The 15741-nt window shown below is 41.0% G+C and overlaps 1 protein-coding gene across 5 annotated transcripts in view; it reads right to left on the bottom strand.

The window, feature by feature from the left end:
- Nucleotides 1–15741, bottom strand: part of KAT2B (lysine acetyltransferase 2B) — a 99993-nt gene that overhangs the window by 49660 nt on the left and 34592 nt on the right. For all 5 annotated transcript variants that reach the window (XM_077865354.1, XM_077865358.1, XM_077865355.1 and 2 more), the window contains one exon: nt 3369–3514. In XM_077865354.1, the coding sequence (XP_077721480.1) occupies nt 3369–3514 (146 nt within the window). The remainder of the gene's footprint in view (nt 1–3368; nt 3515–15741) is intronic.

Raw genomic sequence — 15741 nt, 5'->3', positions numbered from 1 at the left:
CCCATCCAGCCCCTAAGTAGGTTCATATTTAAGCCCCTGAAAAGCAGAGATCCATTCTGCACGCTTGAGGCCAGAGGAGAGGGCTGTTTGTCCCAGCTGTATGTCATATGCATAAACTAGGGCCTGGGCCCTTCAGGAAGGAATTCTGCAGGGCTGTCAATTGGCAACTTTCAGTGTTGCGGTCTCTTTTCATTTCCTCTCCATGCACAGAATACAAGCCAAGTGTTCGGCATCTCAATGCCCACAAAACAAAACACTGCTCTTAATCCTGCCACTGGAATTTAAAGCCCTCAAAGAGCAAATATCTGAGAGAAAAGGGAACACAAGAGTCACTAATCAAGACCTAATCTGAAAATAAATTTGATATTGAAATCCTTTGCCTTCAACTTTTGCTGGAAAATTCTGTAACCTTTCCATGTGGGCCAGGTATGATACGACCATGCATTTATTTAAGTTACATCTTTCTCTCTTTTCTCCACTTACTGCCTTTTCAATAGAAGCAAAACATGGCAACCATGCTCCCAGTAGTTAATGGAAATGGACAAACAGCCAAGGTTGAAGATCCCCATGTGTCCCCCTGAGCCATGTCTTACAAGGGCTTCAATTTCTTCTAGGGGTGCCATATACATTAGTAGCACGGGGAATCTGTTGATCCTTTCAATGTATTATGCCCATTTTTATAAAAATAAACATGCAAGAATGATACGTCAATATATGTGTTTCTAAGGATATGGAAAGATTGAGTGCAGAATTTAAGTACAAATAATTCTGGCTGCCTACTTTGCCCACTTTAAATATGACCATCTAGGAACGTGGTCCACTGAGAGTTTCAATTTGGAGAGAAACTGATGGTTAGGGAGACGCTGAATCTCAACTTCTCCATCTACAAAAGGATGGAGCCGGGATGAGTGGGCATATAAAAGAAATTTAATAGTAGCAGCAAACATTTGCATCCTTAACTTTCACCAGGCACTCTTTATAGTTCTTTATAAGTCTTATCTTGTTTAATACTCCTAACAACCTTTAGATGTAGGCTCTATTACTGTCTGTATTTTATAGATAAGGAAAGTGGGGGATGATAACTTGCCCAAAGTCACATTTCACATGAGATGGCGCCAGGACTAAAGCCCAGAGAGTCGAGCTCCAGAGCCACATTTACAAGCTCTAGGATACACTGAGCTTTAGGAAGCAGCTTTCCACTGGGTTTATTTTCAACATTGAAGCCTGAAATTTGTTAAATGTTACTTAGATGTAGAATATATTTCATTCTAATTTAATTATAGAGACATATGAGACACAAGAACTGCTTTACAAAAGCCAAGGAATGGATGATTTATTACCTATTTGCCCAAAGAACGACTCTGGGAGGAGTTGGGGGAGACTGCTGAATATTTTAGATTTTGTTCCCATGAGTAAATATATTTGCGCTGTTAAAGATGAGGGAGGTTATGAGAAGGAGAGACAAAACGTACTTCAAAGCCAAGCAATGCTGTCTGGCCTATTTGGTTAGTTATAAACGGAATCAAGAGGAGGCTGGCAGGATGGAAACCTTGACACCACCTTCACTTCCAGCAGGGCGGTGGGGCTGCCAGGGCGCTTGGTTCCAAGACAAATAATCGCTGCAGTCATGCAGACGCTGTTTTTCTTCAACTAAGATCTTTTTCCAAAGAAGCTCTAAACAGCATGAACCTGCCAGGGGGTTCAATCTGGATGACTCAGGCCTCAGGGCCATGTCAACAAGTTGTCACCTGGAGTAGCCCAGGGCCTGATAATGGTAGTGGGGAATTCAGGGGTTCCTCTCTTTCTGCCCACACCTGTCCTCTCATTCTCTCTCTTTCTCCTCTCCCCCACCTCCCATTAATCTTATCAGAACTAATATCCCCACATGACCCCAAAGCTTAAAAATACAATTCTCACTCCCACACCTGTCTCCTCTCTATTCTCAAACCACTCCCCCCACCAAAAAAAAAAAACAAAAACAAAAAGATAAAAGCTAATAAATAGGAAGAAGGGAAAATTATGTATCAGGTAAATTCAGACTTAAAAAAAAAAAAAAAAGGAAAAAACAGCTACAGGAACTGGGATACAAAATTTGCCTGAGATCCCTAGCAGTCAAAGGCAAAAGAGGGAACTCAATGGAAAATTTTCCTATCCTTGTCATATAAAATGAAGCACAGTGGTTATTAAAGAGGCAAACCTTTCCTAGCTATAAACTGAGTAGAGCGTTTTGTTTTCTTTTTTAAAGAACCTTATAAATATTATACAATACAACATAATCAACAGTGCCCCTCTGTTTTTGTTTTTTTTAATTACTTCTTCTGTCAGCCCCCTTTAAGAATGTATTTTTGGCAACCAGAAGTCTTTCTGTCTGTTCCCACCACCAGTTTCTCTCCCCCATCTGTCCAGCCTGACAGCAATCAGAGCCTGGGGAGACCTATGTCTGTAGGAAGGGAGTGGATGTGACCTAGGTGGAGCTGAGGCAGAGCCATGAAGAAGAAGCTATAGGGAGTGGCAGCAGAAATCGGGGGCTGCTGTCAACAAGACACAGAGGACAGTGGTGAGATGCCCAAATTTGGAAATTCTTGATTCCTCCCCTTGAAGCCTGAGAGTCAAAGGCCCTGGCGCCACCCTCCAACCACATCTCCTCCCACCCTCCCCTTGCTCACCGGGCTCCATTACACAGGCCTCCTTGCTGTTCCCTCATCACACCAAGCTCAGTCAGGGCAAGGCCTAGATGGCGTTCCTTCTGTTGCCTGGAAAGCTCTTCCCTCAGCCATTTTCAGCAATGGATCCTGGCCCCCAACTCAGGTTTCTGCTCAACTGTGGTCTTCTCAAAGAGGCCTTTCTTAACTGCTCTTCCTTATTATTATGTCCTCCCACCCACCACCATCCCTGCCATTCTGATTCCACTTACCCTACTTTGTTTCTCTTCACAGCACTTATCACCACCTGCAAATATATTATTTATGGGTTGATTGTCTGCCTCTTCTACTGAAATGTCAACTCCATGAGGGCAAGGACTTTGTTTGCCCACTGCTCTATCCCTCATGCCTACATGAGTGCCATGCACAGAGCAGGTGTGCAATACATACTTGGATGGATGAATGGATGGGTGGATGGAAAGAAATCTATAAGCATAAGCAAATAAAGATATTCAAATCTGCATACAAATATGAAGGCTTTCAAGGAGAGTGATGTGTTCAACACATGGTGGGTCATTTTAGAGAATCCCTCATGAAAAAATGCATGCTTCCATAAACCCTGAAGGCAAACATATCATTCCCACCCATGACCTGGTGTGCAGAAACTGAGCACATTTGAACAATGAGAGAAAGAAGAAACACCTTTTTATAATGGTAAAACCTCACCTTAAATAGATAGAAATAAACTTGTTTGGTATCTGCATCTTCTTCCTTGTGGACGCAGGTAAAGAGATATTCCACATCCAACACTATTCCCAGGAGTCTGTTCATTTCTTCCTCTGACACATTTTCCAGGTGGGAGACATGAGCAGCTGAAGACAAAGATCAAAGGAACATAGGTGACACATCAGTTGGAAACTGCAAATGTTCTCAATTTTAAAATAGAAAAGGGTCTCTCTCCAAACCTTCTGGGACACCAGTCCATTAGATTACATTGTAGACAGAGGAAATATCTGAACTCTTCTAAGATCTACATCTTCTCACAAAGTCGACTTATAATTAAAAGACTGACACCTTGGGGCACCTGGGTGGTTCAGTGGTTGAGCATCTGCCTCTGGCTCAGGGTGTGATCCTGGGGTCCTAGGATCAAGTCGCATATCAGGCTCCTACAAGGAGCCTACTTCTCCCTCTGCCTATGTCTCTGCCTCTCTCTCTATCTCTCATGAGTAAATAAATAAAATCTTAAAAAAAAAAAAAAAAAAGACTGTCACCTTGCTGAGCCTTAGCCTCCCCTTTCAAGACCAAAAATAGGCCAGTGGCTAATGCATCCTGATAATGGATTGTTTAAGATCCAGTGTTGGCACCACTTGTTGGTCATCATAGTATTAAATTCTTTTTTTTTTTTTAAGATTTTATTTATTTATTCATGAGAGACAGAGAGAGAGGCAGAGACACAGGCAGAGGGAGAAGCAGGCTCCATACAGGGAGCCCAATGGGGAACTCGATCCCAGGACTCTGGGATCATGCCCTGAGCTGAAGGCAGACGCTCAACCGCTGAGCCACCCAGGTGTCCCTAAATTCTTTTAATTGAAGTATAGTCAACATACAACATTACATTAATTCCCAATGTACAATATGGTGATTTGACAAGTCTATACATACATTATGCTGTGCTCACCACCATGGAGCTGCCATCACCACACAACGTTATCACAATAACATTGGTTATAATCCCTGTGCTATACTTTTTATCCCCATGACCTATTCATTCCCTAACTAGAAACCTGGACTTCCCCTTACCCCCTTCACCCACTTTGCCCATCCACCCACCTCCACTCCTCTGGCAACCATCATTTTGTACTTATGGGTCTCTTTCTGCTTTTTGACAGTGTTTAATTCCTGTTTCCACATAAGAATATGGCTGGTCTCCACCATGGCTGTGAAAGCTGTGAGCCAAGATTATCATATTAGTGTGAAGACTGACATTCCTTCAGCCTCTCCTTGTACCAGAATCCCAAGGCCTATTTGAGTTTGAGATTCAAAGCCTTCCATGATCAAGCCCACAAACCCATTTTTCTGACTTAGTTCTATAAGATCGATAGTAAGTGACCTCACCATCAACCTTCCCTCCCAGGCCTCTGTCCTCTCTTCTACACAGATCCAGTCCATTTATTAAGGTTATTGCACTTAATCCTCAAATAATCCCATGAGTAGGCATTAGCGATCCCATCTGACAACTGAGGAAACTGAGGCTTAGAGAATAGATGCTGTTTTATCCAAACTTAGTGAACAATGCAGGGCCAGGTTCCAAATGGGAAGAACACTTGAACCAAATTCCACAGCACCCACAAGCACACTTTTTGTTGATCAGCTGATTCACTTCTTTTCTCACTTGAAAAGAGTTTTCTGGATCAGCCACTCAATAATCAGTCCCTAGCTCAGGAATTCCTCTGGGTCGGGATCATGTCTCTTACCTCTGCATCTCCAGTACTTATCACTATGTTTATCACATAACACTTCAAGGGGAAACTTATTGGATATAGCTCTTGGTGTGCTGGCTTCAAAATGCTGAAACACAGAAGTTAAAGACTAAACTATGTAGAAGAGTAGTGGGCTTTCGTTTGCCTTCTTAAAAGGAGATAAAACTAAAGATTATTGAGGAATACTTGTTAGGTGTCAGGCATGGGTCAGTCTACTCCAGAGACCATGGTGCTCTTGTCATTAAACTATGAAGCCTGGGGCACCCAGGTGGCTTAGACGGTTAAGTGTTAAGCGTCAGACTCCTGGTGTTGGCTCAGATCATGATCTCGGGGTCCTGAGGTAGAGCCCCACATAAGGCCCCCACACTCAGTGAGGAGTCTGCTTGTCCTCAATCTCTCCCTCCCCCTCTGCCCCTGTCCTCAGCTTGTGCATGCTCTCTCAAATAAATAATCTTTAAAATTTTTAAATAAACCATGAAGCTCAATCAGGAGACTGGGACAGAGAATGCTGCTGGTACCTTCCCATATCCCCTTTCTTTCCCACTTCAGGGCATACCTCCTAGCATCCAACTACCAACAGCTCTGTTTCTCTACCTAAGGGCTTTTTCTGTCACTGTAATCTGCTCTGCCACCTACCTGCCACTCAGCAGCAGCCTTCAACCCAATACTAAGACATTAGCCTAAAAATAAATACCCTAGATCTCTCATCCCTCAGGTTGAAAAACTGACTCCCAAAATTTCCCCCACAAAATTAAGTAGCAGTTGCCTAAGGTGGGAAGCCGGCTCAGTAATTCACCCTTTATTGGCCACTTTTTCCTCCTCATTTAGCTTTCCTACTCCCCTCGCTTCATGCCAAATAAACTACTTGCACTCAAATCCTTGTCTTGGACTCTGCTTCTGAGGGAGCTCAAACTAAAATATCCGATAAGAAGCATTTTCAGAGAGTCAAGAGGATTAAATACCAAGAGATTGGGACTTGTAAGTGTACATGAGGAAGCCAGATGAAAGAACTCATAATTAGAGGGGCAGCAGCCACTCACTTTTCATTCCTTTCTTATGCAGAGAAAAAGAAAAACAGAGTGATGGGCCCAACGTCACAGGCCACTAGTGATGAGTGTGATGTGCACATATCTAGACCTGTGTGTGTGTGTGTGCATGTGTGTGCATACACGGGAACCCCATAAAGCATTTTTGGGGGTAAGAGAAGAGGAAGGAAATTTGGTGATCTGTCTACCTTAGAAATTGTGGAATAAATCTAGTACGTACATCTAAATTGAAAACATCAACATTACCAAAAAGAGAGTAACTGACTAAACTCAGAACATAAGTAACATATCATGGAAAAATTACACATATATACATGTGTGTAAATAAAAAATTAACATGCAAATCTATTACTTTCTATTGGTTATACAATATATGACTTCATCATTTTCTAAAAGATGTCCAAAATTAGACTTCCTTTTAGGCAGACTGTTTGCCAGGTCATCCTTTTTTTTTTTTTTTTTTTTTTTTTACTTAAAAAATTTTCCTTGAGGTCAGTCTGAAGCCTTTGGGACATAGGCCTCATTCTGGAGACAACTAGGTCAAAATTTTTTATGTCAGTTATTTACAGAAATAATTTTATTGAAGACTATTTTTACCTTGTAATGTTTAATTGCTTTTCAGTGATAAGCTATGAAAGCAGTCAGTTTACATCAATTCCTTCAGATTCTCTACAATATAAAACAGTGTAACTAAGGTGCTAACATTAAGTGGGTTTACCTCATGGAAGTACAAGCTATGATTTATTTTTTAAACCAATGGTTCATTTTCTTTAAGTTACAAAACGCTTAACCCAAATGAATTCTTAATCAGAATTAGAGCTGTTCTGATTGAAACAGAAGTGGAAGTGCCTATTTTTCAGAAGGCGAGGTTGGGGGGCATCTCCTCCCCGTGTGAGGGGGCTCTACAGTTTGAAAACCACTGTTTGGGAACATCTCCCAGCATATTCTGAAGAACAGACCAGATAAAAACATCAATATGCTTAAGAAGTGAGACCTGAGGAAGTTCATTTCCTTCTGATCCTGTGCATAATGAAATCTGTGACCTCTCCTCAAAGCTGTGTGTGTGTAAGCCAAAGCACACAGGACTCAGGAGGGAGGATGAATGGAACAGCACGTTTCTCAGAAGGAGGGAGGGAAATTCAGCTGTGCTGGACAAATGGGGCTAACTTTGCAGCACAACAGCATCAGTATCTCTTCTTCTGACACTAAAGGAAAAGTGGGTCTGGAGTGAAAGGGGGTATACTGAGGCAGAAGGATAATACTATATGAAAAAGGTTAAGCTTCCTAGAATAAATGATGGGGTGGGTGAAGACAGATGAAAGTAGAAGGGTGGACCATCAGCTTGAGAAGGGAAAGTAGAAGGTCTATACAAGTTGCTAGGAAAGAGAAGCTTCCCTGGATGAGAAAGCTAGACAAGCATGTTATATCTACACTGTACAAATACTTAGTTGTTTGGACCTGTCATGTTCTCAGATTCTCCAACTATGGGCCCCTTCTGACCAAGAGTCCTTTTCTAGTCTCTCCATCTAGCTGTCAGCTCTCTCTCTCATCAGATCCACCCTACCAACTAACTGTACCTTAGTGCCTCCCCATCCCAACAACATCAGTGTATACCATCAAGACAACCTTGACCCTAGGGTCAAAATCCTCAGGCCCTCCTCAAGATGGCAATTCCTCCCAGCCAGCCCCATGTGTGACAAGAAGCCTGTCATTCATTCCTTCATTGTCCTTTACCTCCTTCATCTTCCCAGTCACCAGATTCAGGTGAGCTTCCTCACTGTCTCTCAGAATCACCACTTCTCCATGTGGTGACTGAGCTCTCAAGCCCAGAGTACCAAAAGAGCCCCAGACCGTTTTCTCTGAGTACAGGGTACTCTTCCTAAAACATCACTTTCTTCAAACAACCCCATCTCCACCAAATCCAAAGACTGACTCTTTGGAGCTATTGGCCAAAACTGGACAGGACTTACTCAGGAACCCACAGTGCAAACATCCTAACCCATGCAAACATCCAGGTGTGCTTCATTCTAACTACAAAGCCAAACTATTTATTGTACTGATAATTCATTTTTAATTAAAAAGGGTCACTCATAATGGAAAGAAACCCTCCTTTTAGTCTTTTCTAAAGAAGTCTTTTTTGATGCCAATAGATTACCTTCAATTATCTAAAACTTGTTAGACATCTAACATATACCTATAGAGATATGCCTCTATCGTGTAATTTGAAAGCACATTACTAAAAACTAAAAACTAAAATTAAAAACCTGGGACACCTGGGTGGTTCAGCAGTTAAGCACCGCCTTCAGCCCAGGGTATAATCCCGGAGTCCCCGGATGGAGTCCCACATCGGGCTCCTTGCATGAGCCTGCTTCTCTGTCTGCCTGTGTCTCTGCCCCTCTCTGTGTCTCTCACGAATAAATAAGCAAAATCTTTTTTAAAAATTTAATTAAATTAAAAATCTGTAAACTACAATGCACAAATCTGCAGCAGTTAATCTGCCATAGAACTCATAACACTGAATCATTGCCCTTTAAAGCTTTCGTAGGGGTGCCTGGCTGGCTTGGTTGGTAGAGCGTGCAACTCTTGATCTCAGGGTTATGAGTTTGAGCCCCAGGTTGGGTGTGGAGATTATTTAAAAATAAAATCATTTAAATAAATAAAGCTTTTGTATATGCTCCCTAGTTTACCTTCGCCCATCAATGTACACTCTATCAACTGTGTGAAAGAATGTGCCCACTCTTGCCTATAGTGAGGAATCTTTCTCAGTAATTAAGTAAATCTTGAAAATTAATGAGTCCCCAGCAATTTTGATTTGCATGTCCTTGGCCATGCAAGGTCATTCACTGGCCATCTGTATTGGTTCTTTTGTGCAACTACTTATTCAGATCCTTTGCTCCTGTTTTGGGATGGTAGTCTTTTTCTTACTGCCTTGAAAGAGCTTTGTGTCTCTCATCTTCTTTCTAAATGCTTCTGGATTTTGTTGGGTTTTGGGTGGGTTCTAAAGGAATTTTAAATTTTTCATAAAGTCAAATCTAGGTCTGGCATTTCTTTAAGGTCTGGCTTGCAAAGGTCTTCCCTTCATACACAAGAGATGACAAAAATGTATTTTCTCCTAGGCTCTTTAACAGGTTTGTTTTTAAAATTTAAAACATTCCTCCACCAAAATGTCAATGTCATAAAAGACCCGCCGCTCCCCCCCAAAAAATACCCAGAAAAAAAAGCTGAGGAGCTGTTCCAGATCAATAGAAATATTGATATTGCTGTGATATTGTAACTTATAATAAGAAATATATATTTGCTCTTTGTTCCTGATATAGTGCTTCTTTTTTTTTCCCCCTGGCACTGGGCTTCTCTAAAACCCTTGGAATGTCATAAGTAATGAGTGCAATAATGTGAAGGAAGTGTCTTTTGTTTTTCATAACAAGTCCCTTGCAACCATATCACAGCTTATGTTAATGACCTTTAAAAGTCCCTAAAGGATGGGGACTGTTTGCCTAAGGGTTGGAACTTTCAGCCCCTTTTCTTCTACCTGTGGTGGGAGGAGGAAGTCATCTGGAAGCTGAATTAATCACTAATAGCCAAAGATGTAATCAATCATGCCTACATAATGTGGTCACCGTTAAACCCTAACTGAAAGGGTCTGAAGAGAGGTGCCTGGGTGGCTCAGTGGTTGGGTGTCTGTGTCTGCCTTTCTGCTCAGGTGGTGATCCCAGGGTCCTGGGATAGAGTCCCACATCAGGCTCCTTGCAGGGAGCCTGCTTCTCCCTCTGCCTATGTCTCTGTCTCTCAGTCTGTGTCTCTCATGAATAAATAAATAAAATCTTAAAAAAAAAAAAAATGAAGGGGTTTTGAGAGCTTCCAGCTTGGCATGCACAGGAAGGTGCTCGGAGAGTGGCATACTTAGAACTCCGTGCTCCTTTCCCCCTGCCTTGCTCTGAGTGACTGGCTATTCCTGACCCCGTATCCTTTTATGATAAACCAGTAATCAAATAAAAAACTGTTTTCCTAAGTTCTGTGAGCTGCTCCAGAAAATTATCCAACCCCAGGAAGAGGTCATGAGAATCTCCCATCTCTAGCCAGCGGGTCAGAAGCACAGGTAAAACGCGGGCTTGCGATTGGCACCTGAAGTAAGGGGAAGGAAGGGGACTGAGCCCTCACCCTGTGGGGTCTGCACTAACTACAGGCAGTTAGTGTGAGAACTGAGTTAAAATTTGCAAGACACCCTGTAGCTGTCCACTAGAGAGCTGGAAAACTGCTTGTGTGTAAAACCCCACATATTTGGTGCCAGACATATCCTGGAAGTGTTGAGTATTAGTAGAGTAGACAAAGTGTTCTCCTTTCACATGACAACTAACTACACATGTGATTCTAGACTGGCTGCTTAATGTGAAGGAAAATATGCTATAAAGGATATTTCTGGGTCAAATGATAAAAGGAGAATACAAACAGTACATTAAAATATTACATTAACACAGAAACTTACTTAAGTTGGTAAATGAACTAAAGTTATATAAAAGAATACCCTAATTTTAGGAAATATACATTGTATTCGGGGGGGAAAGGCCAACATGTCTATGCAACGTATGTTTATATGGTCCAGAAAAAAATATATATATACAACTACACACAGACTTATATACACACACACACACAGAGTCTGTACATTTGTAGATATATGAGAGCAAAAAACAAAGCAAATAGGGCATAATCCTATTAACAGGTGAATCTGAGCAAAATGGGACTTTGCTTTGGGATGTCCTTTGTTACTATTCCTATTCCTATGACTTTTCTATAAATTTGATACTATTTCCCAATAAAAGGTTTTTAAAAAAAAAAATTTTCATCCACCCGGAATTTAATAATCATATATAAAGGACCCTTTCATTTCAAATAGTCTTCCAAGAGTATGGTACAAAGCATCAATATAATTACTCAAAACTGGCCAAGCCTTTACTTGTGGGAAAAGCTCACTCTCCTCAGCCATGGTCTTCCCCCAGTATCCACCCTGCACAGAGAGCAGAGGGAAACAGAGGGAAGGTGTGAGCCAGAAGACTGGGGGAGGTTTTACTCTCTTTATATCTCTCCAGGAGGATGTACCTTGGCGCCTCCCAGTGCTGTGCCAGACTCGCAAAATACCCAGGGTGCCACAGAGAGACCTGCCAAACGCACGCTGCCAAGGATCACGGTGCAGCTGTTGCCTTGCTGGGAACAGGAAGCACACTGTCACCATAGGCTGTGACCCTCTCTGAGCTCTGGCTCCCTGTATTACTGGCCTGCACTTCTCTTGAGGACAGCCTGCCAGTCCTCACATGCCCTGCAGTGTGAACAGGCAGCAGCTGGGCGGGCAGCTAACATGTCTCTGCTCCTTTGGACTGGAAAAAAAGCAAACAGCAGAGCATCCGTAGCATTTGTAAGCTGTTCAAATACATTTTTTGCTCATGGGAATTTGAGGTCAAAGCTAGAAGAGGTAAAACAAATTCCTTCAATGAAACCTTTTTAATATACTAATGTGCAAAAGTTTATCATTTAAAAATGGTTTCCTCTTTTATAGTCTCAGCTCTGGATGGAGAAAAAAGGGAAGTTTAAGATTAAGAGCCCTTTACATGAGTTCAGTCCAATAGAAATATAATATAAGCCACCTATGTACATATAAGTACTCTACTAGCCCCCTTTAGAAAGGTAAAACAGGTGAAATTAATTTTATTCATATTTTATTTAACCTGACATACACCAGATTTTTCATTTCAATATGTACTCAATGTAAAAAATTATCAATATTTTACATTCTTTTGTCATACTAAGTCTTCAAAACCAGTGTGCATTTTACAATTGCAGTGCATTTCAGTTCAAGCTAGCCATGTTTCAAGAGCTCAGCAGCCACATGTGATAAGTGACTAATGTTCTGGATAGTTCAGGTACAGATTATAAACTATGTAAGCTCCCCTGCAAATAAATGCAACCAGTCATCTTTTTAGTTATTCCTGAATTCAGTGAGTGTTTATCAATGAAGGAATAAAACCCAGTCATGCTCCAGGAACTAAATCTATTAGGAATTAGAGAAAAAGTCAGTCCTTAACCTTAGCCTACTACAGAAAACCTACAATAAATTACTATAAATTATATATTAGATAATTACATATTATAAAACCATTTATTATATATAGTGTATATATATAATTATAAATGATTATAGTTATGCAAGGAACATTGCAGTAAAGCCTCAAGAAAGCCTTTATTCTCTCTACCAAGCTCTAAAAAGTCAAACCTGGGAGGTGAGCAGGGTTCCCCTGGAGGAGAATGAAGAAAAAGCACTGTGGGTGCTGCGAGCCTCTGCATCTACTGCAAGGGTGGGAGAAAGTGTCAAGAACATTCGAAGAACATGGAGCGGCGTGGTGGCCAGAATGCAGCATAGACGGTTGGGGGAAGGACCAGATGGCAGAGGCCAGAACAATCCTTCACGCTCTACAAAACCAGGATTTCGTTCTGAGAGTAGTGGGAGGCTCAGAGGGGTTAAACAGGAGAACGTTTAGATCAGATTAGATCACTACTCTCTTGGGAAGCCAGGTGCACAGGGATGGAGCTGGGGACTCCAGGTGCTACTGCAGCTAGAACTGAAGAATACAGAGAAGAAACCTCAATTCAGGCAGAGCTGGGAAGAGGCACATGGAGAGAAAATCAAATTCATGACCCAAGGAAGGTAGGGAAATGTAACTTATAACAAGTGACCAGGAAATATATTACCAAACTATACCCTTAACTCCTGCTGTACCAGACTCACAGCTCCTAACAACTCTGAAACCTATGTGTAAAAGATGGCATTAGTAAAAACACGGACAGCTGGGTGGCTCAGTTGGTAGAGCATGCAACTCTTGATCTTGGGGTTGTAGGTTCAAGCCCTGTGTTGGGTGTAGAGATTACTTAAAAATAAAATCTTAGGGGCAGCCCCGGTGGCAGTGGTTTAGCGCAGCCTGCAGCCCAGGGCATGATCCTGGAGAACCTGGATCGAGTCCCACATCAGGTTCTCTGTATGATGCCTGCTTCTCTCTCTGCCTGTGTCTCTGCCTCTCTCTCTCTCTGTCTCTATGAATAAATAAATAAAATCTTTAAAAAAAAAAATCTTAAAAAAAAAAAAAACAGAAACAGAAGACACTCAGCCAAAAAAAATATGCTGACTTGATTCACAAAACTGTATCAGGGTGCTGGGCACCCTATTTATATCATTTAGAATCTGCACAACACATATGTAAATTGGAACTGGGGTGATTAAGTGGTGGAGGTCTATGCAAATGTGGTAAGGCTAAAGAAAATGATTTGGGTCAAATGATTTACCTATGATTTCAATGTTTGAAATAGTCCATGAGAAAAACTTCACACTTCCTTCTATTCAAGAAAGTAAGCTCTAGCATAACTGGTCAATGTTAGTCTTTACTTTCTTTAGAAAGTTTCTACTGTAAATAAGCAGGTAAGCAGAGGTAACCATAGTAGAAAACAAAAAGCTGTCAATTTCTACCACTGTGATGTTTAAAGATGAGTGTGTCTGTGTGATGTATGGATGTGTGTATGTTTATCAGAAAAAAGCGAAGGCACTGAAAAATAACCAAAAACCTCCCACACACAACTGCAAAAAACTATCACTAGCCAAATGTAATAATCAGTACGTCCTGGCACAGTTCAGAACAATGGAATCCAAAATGACAACAAAAGTTTCAATTGTGTTTGATCACAATGCTTTATTTCCTCCTTCCTGATCATAGAAGCAGATCGCTATTTAAATAAGTAGTCTCAAGATAAGGAATTTTTATTAATACTAAAATAAGGAGAAATGTTTGGGCTACTGAAGTGTTTTGTTAGTACCCCCTTTTAAATTTTTGTAAAATGAACTTGATTGTAACAATCCCAAATAACAATTTCAGAAAATGGACTAGAAAGTTCTCAGACAGCACTATCCAAAGGAAATATAATTTGAGCCATATGTATAAGTTTATAACTAGCAACACTGAAAATGAAACAGGTGAAATTAATTTTAATTATATATTTTATCAACCCAATATTCCTAAAATGTCATTTCAACATATCAATATTCATGAGATAGCTCACTTTTTCTTTATACTAAGCTTTCAGAATCTGGCATGTATTTTATACTTAAAGCTCATCTTAATTTGGAGTAGCTATATTTCAAGTGTTCATTAGCTCATGTAGCAAGTGGCTATAACATGGATGAAGATACTGAACTGCAAAGCATTTAAGGGACTGGTAAACTGCTGACCCAGGCCTAGAATTCTTGTTCCCTAATTCCCAATTGAATGTTTTATACCCAGGAAACACAGAAGAGCATCCAATGATGGCAGGCCAAGGATACCTGGAAAGAAGTAAGTGTCAGGAGACCACATGAAACCAGAGCTCACTGTCAAGAGAAAATGTATGGCTGCACCAAAGAAAGGGTACCCAACAGCAAAGCAACAGAACAGATATCATCTCAATTGGGAAGCCTGGAGGTTATTTATTTATAAGTACAGGAATGTTACAAATTGACACATGCGCATGATCTCTAGGAACTAAATCCACCATACTCAGCATAGTGACTGTAGAATCAGGACAGTGTACACAAATTCAAATGCATTTGAGAATTCAGGCCTGTGTGATGACTAACAAATTCCATATGCCCTAATATCTCTACTTCATTGGTAATATTTAAAGAAGTAATATGCACAAATAGGAAATATGTGTGGAACTTGATTTAAATACTCTGGACAAGAAAAAATGAGGGGAAGGAAATTGACAAATCTTAATTTAAAGATTTGTTTGTTTGTGAGAGTGCGTGCAAGTGAACAAGCAGGGATGTTGGGCTAGGGGTAGAGGAAGAAAGAAAATCCTGAAGCAGACTCCCTGCTGAGCACACAGCCTGACACAGTGCCTAACTTAGGGCTCTGTCCCAAGACCCTGAGATCTTGATCTGATTCAAAATCAAGAGTCGGATGCTTAACCACCTGAGTCACCCAGGCACTCCAAAAATTGGCAAATTTTAATAATTATTCAAGCTGGGTGGTAAGTACAATGCACCTATTAAGCTATTCTTTCTACCTTTATATATGCATGAGCTTTTCCATAACAAAAGTTTTTTTTTAAGTGGAGGGATGTAGAGGAGAGGAAGCATAACCTCTGAAAAAGGTTTTCTAGAGCCCTGATGATAAAACCAAGAAATAAACTATGGCATTCCGACAATAATTCCAAGAGCACTTGAAAGTGTACAGACATTTCAATTTTAAGAAAGCAGACTGAAGAGAGATAGAGGGGAAAGAGGGGGGAGAAAGGAAGGAAGTGGGGGGAAATATTTTTAAAACGCCTACAAACCTCCATACCCTGAGAAAAGCATTGTGAATAACTCAACATAATCCTTCCAGATCCATTCCTGTTAGTACCTATTAAAATGTAATATTTTCTCAACTGATAAATGAGATTATACTTATGATGCTGTTCTTAAGCCCGCATGCCTGCATGGGAAAGACCGCCTTCCATGCAGGTCTCTAAGGGTGCAACTGAGGGCTCAGCACATCACATATGCTACACCAATCA

Source organism: Canis aureus, chromosome 22 (assembly GCF_053574225.1).
Source record: "Canis aureus isolate CA01 chromosome 22, VMU_Caureus_v.1.0, whole genome shotgun sequence".
Lineage (NCBI taxonomy): Eukaryota > Metazoa > Chordata > Mammalia > Carnivora > Canidae > Canis > Canis aureus.
Note: the sequence above shows the minus strand (reverse complement) of the source record. Positions and strands in the feature narration are given on the sequence as shown.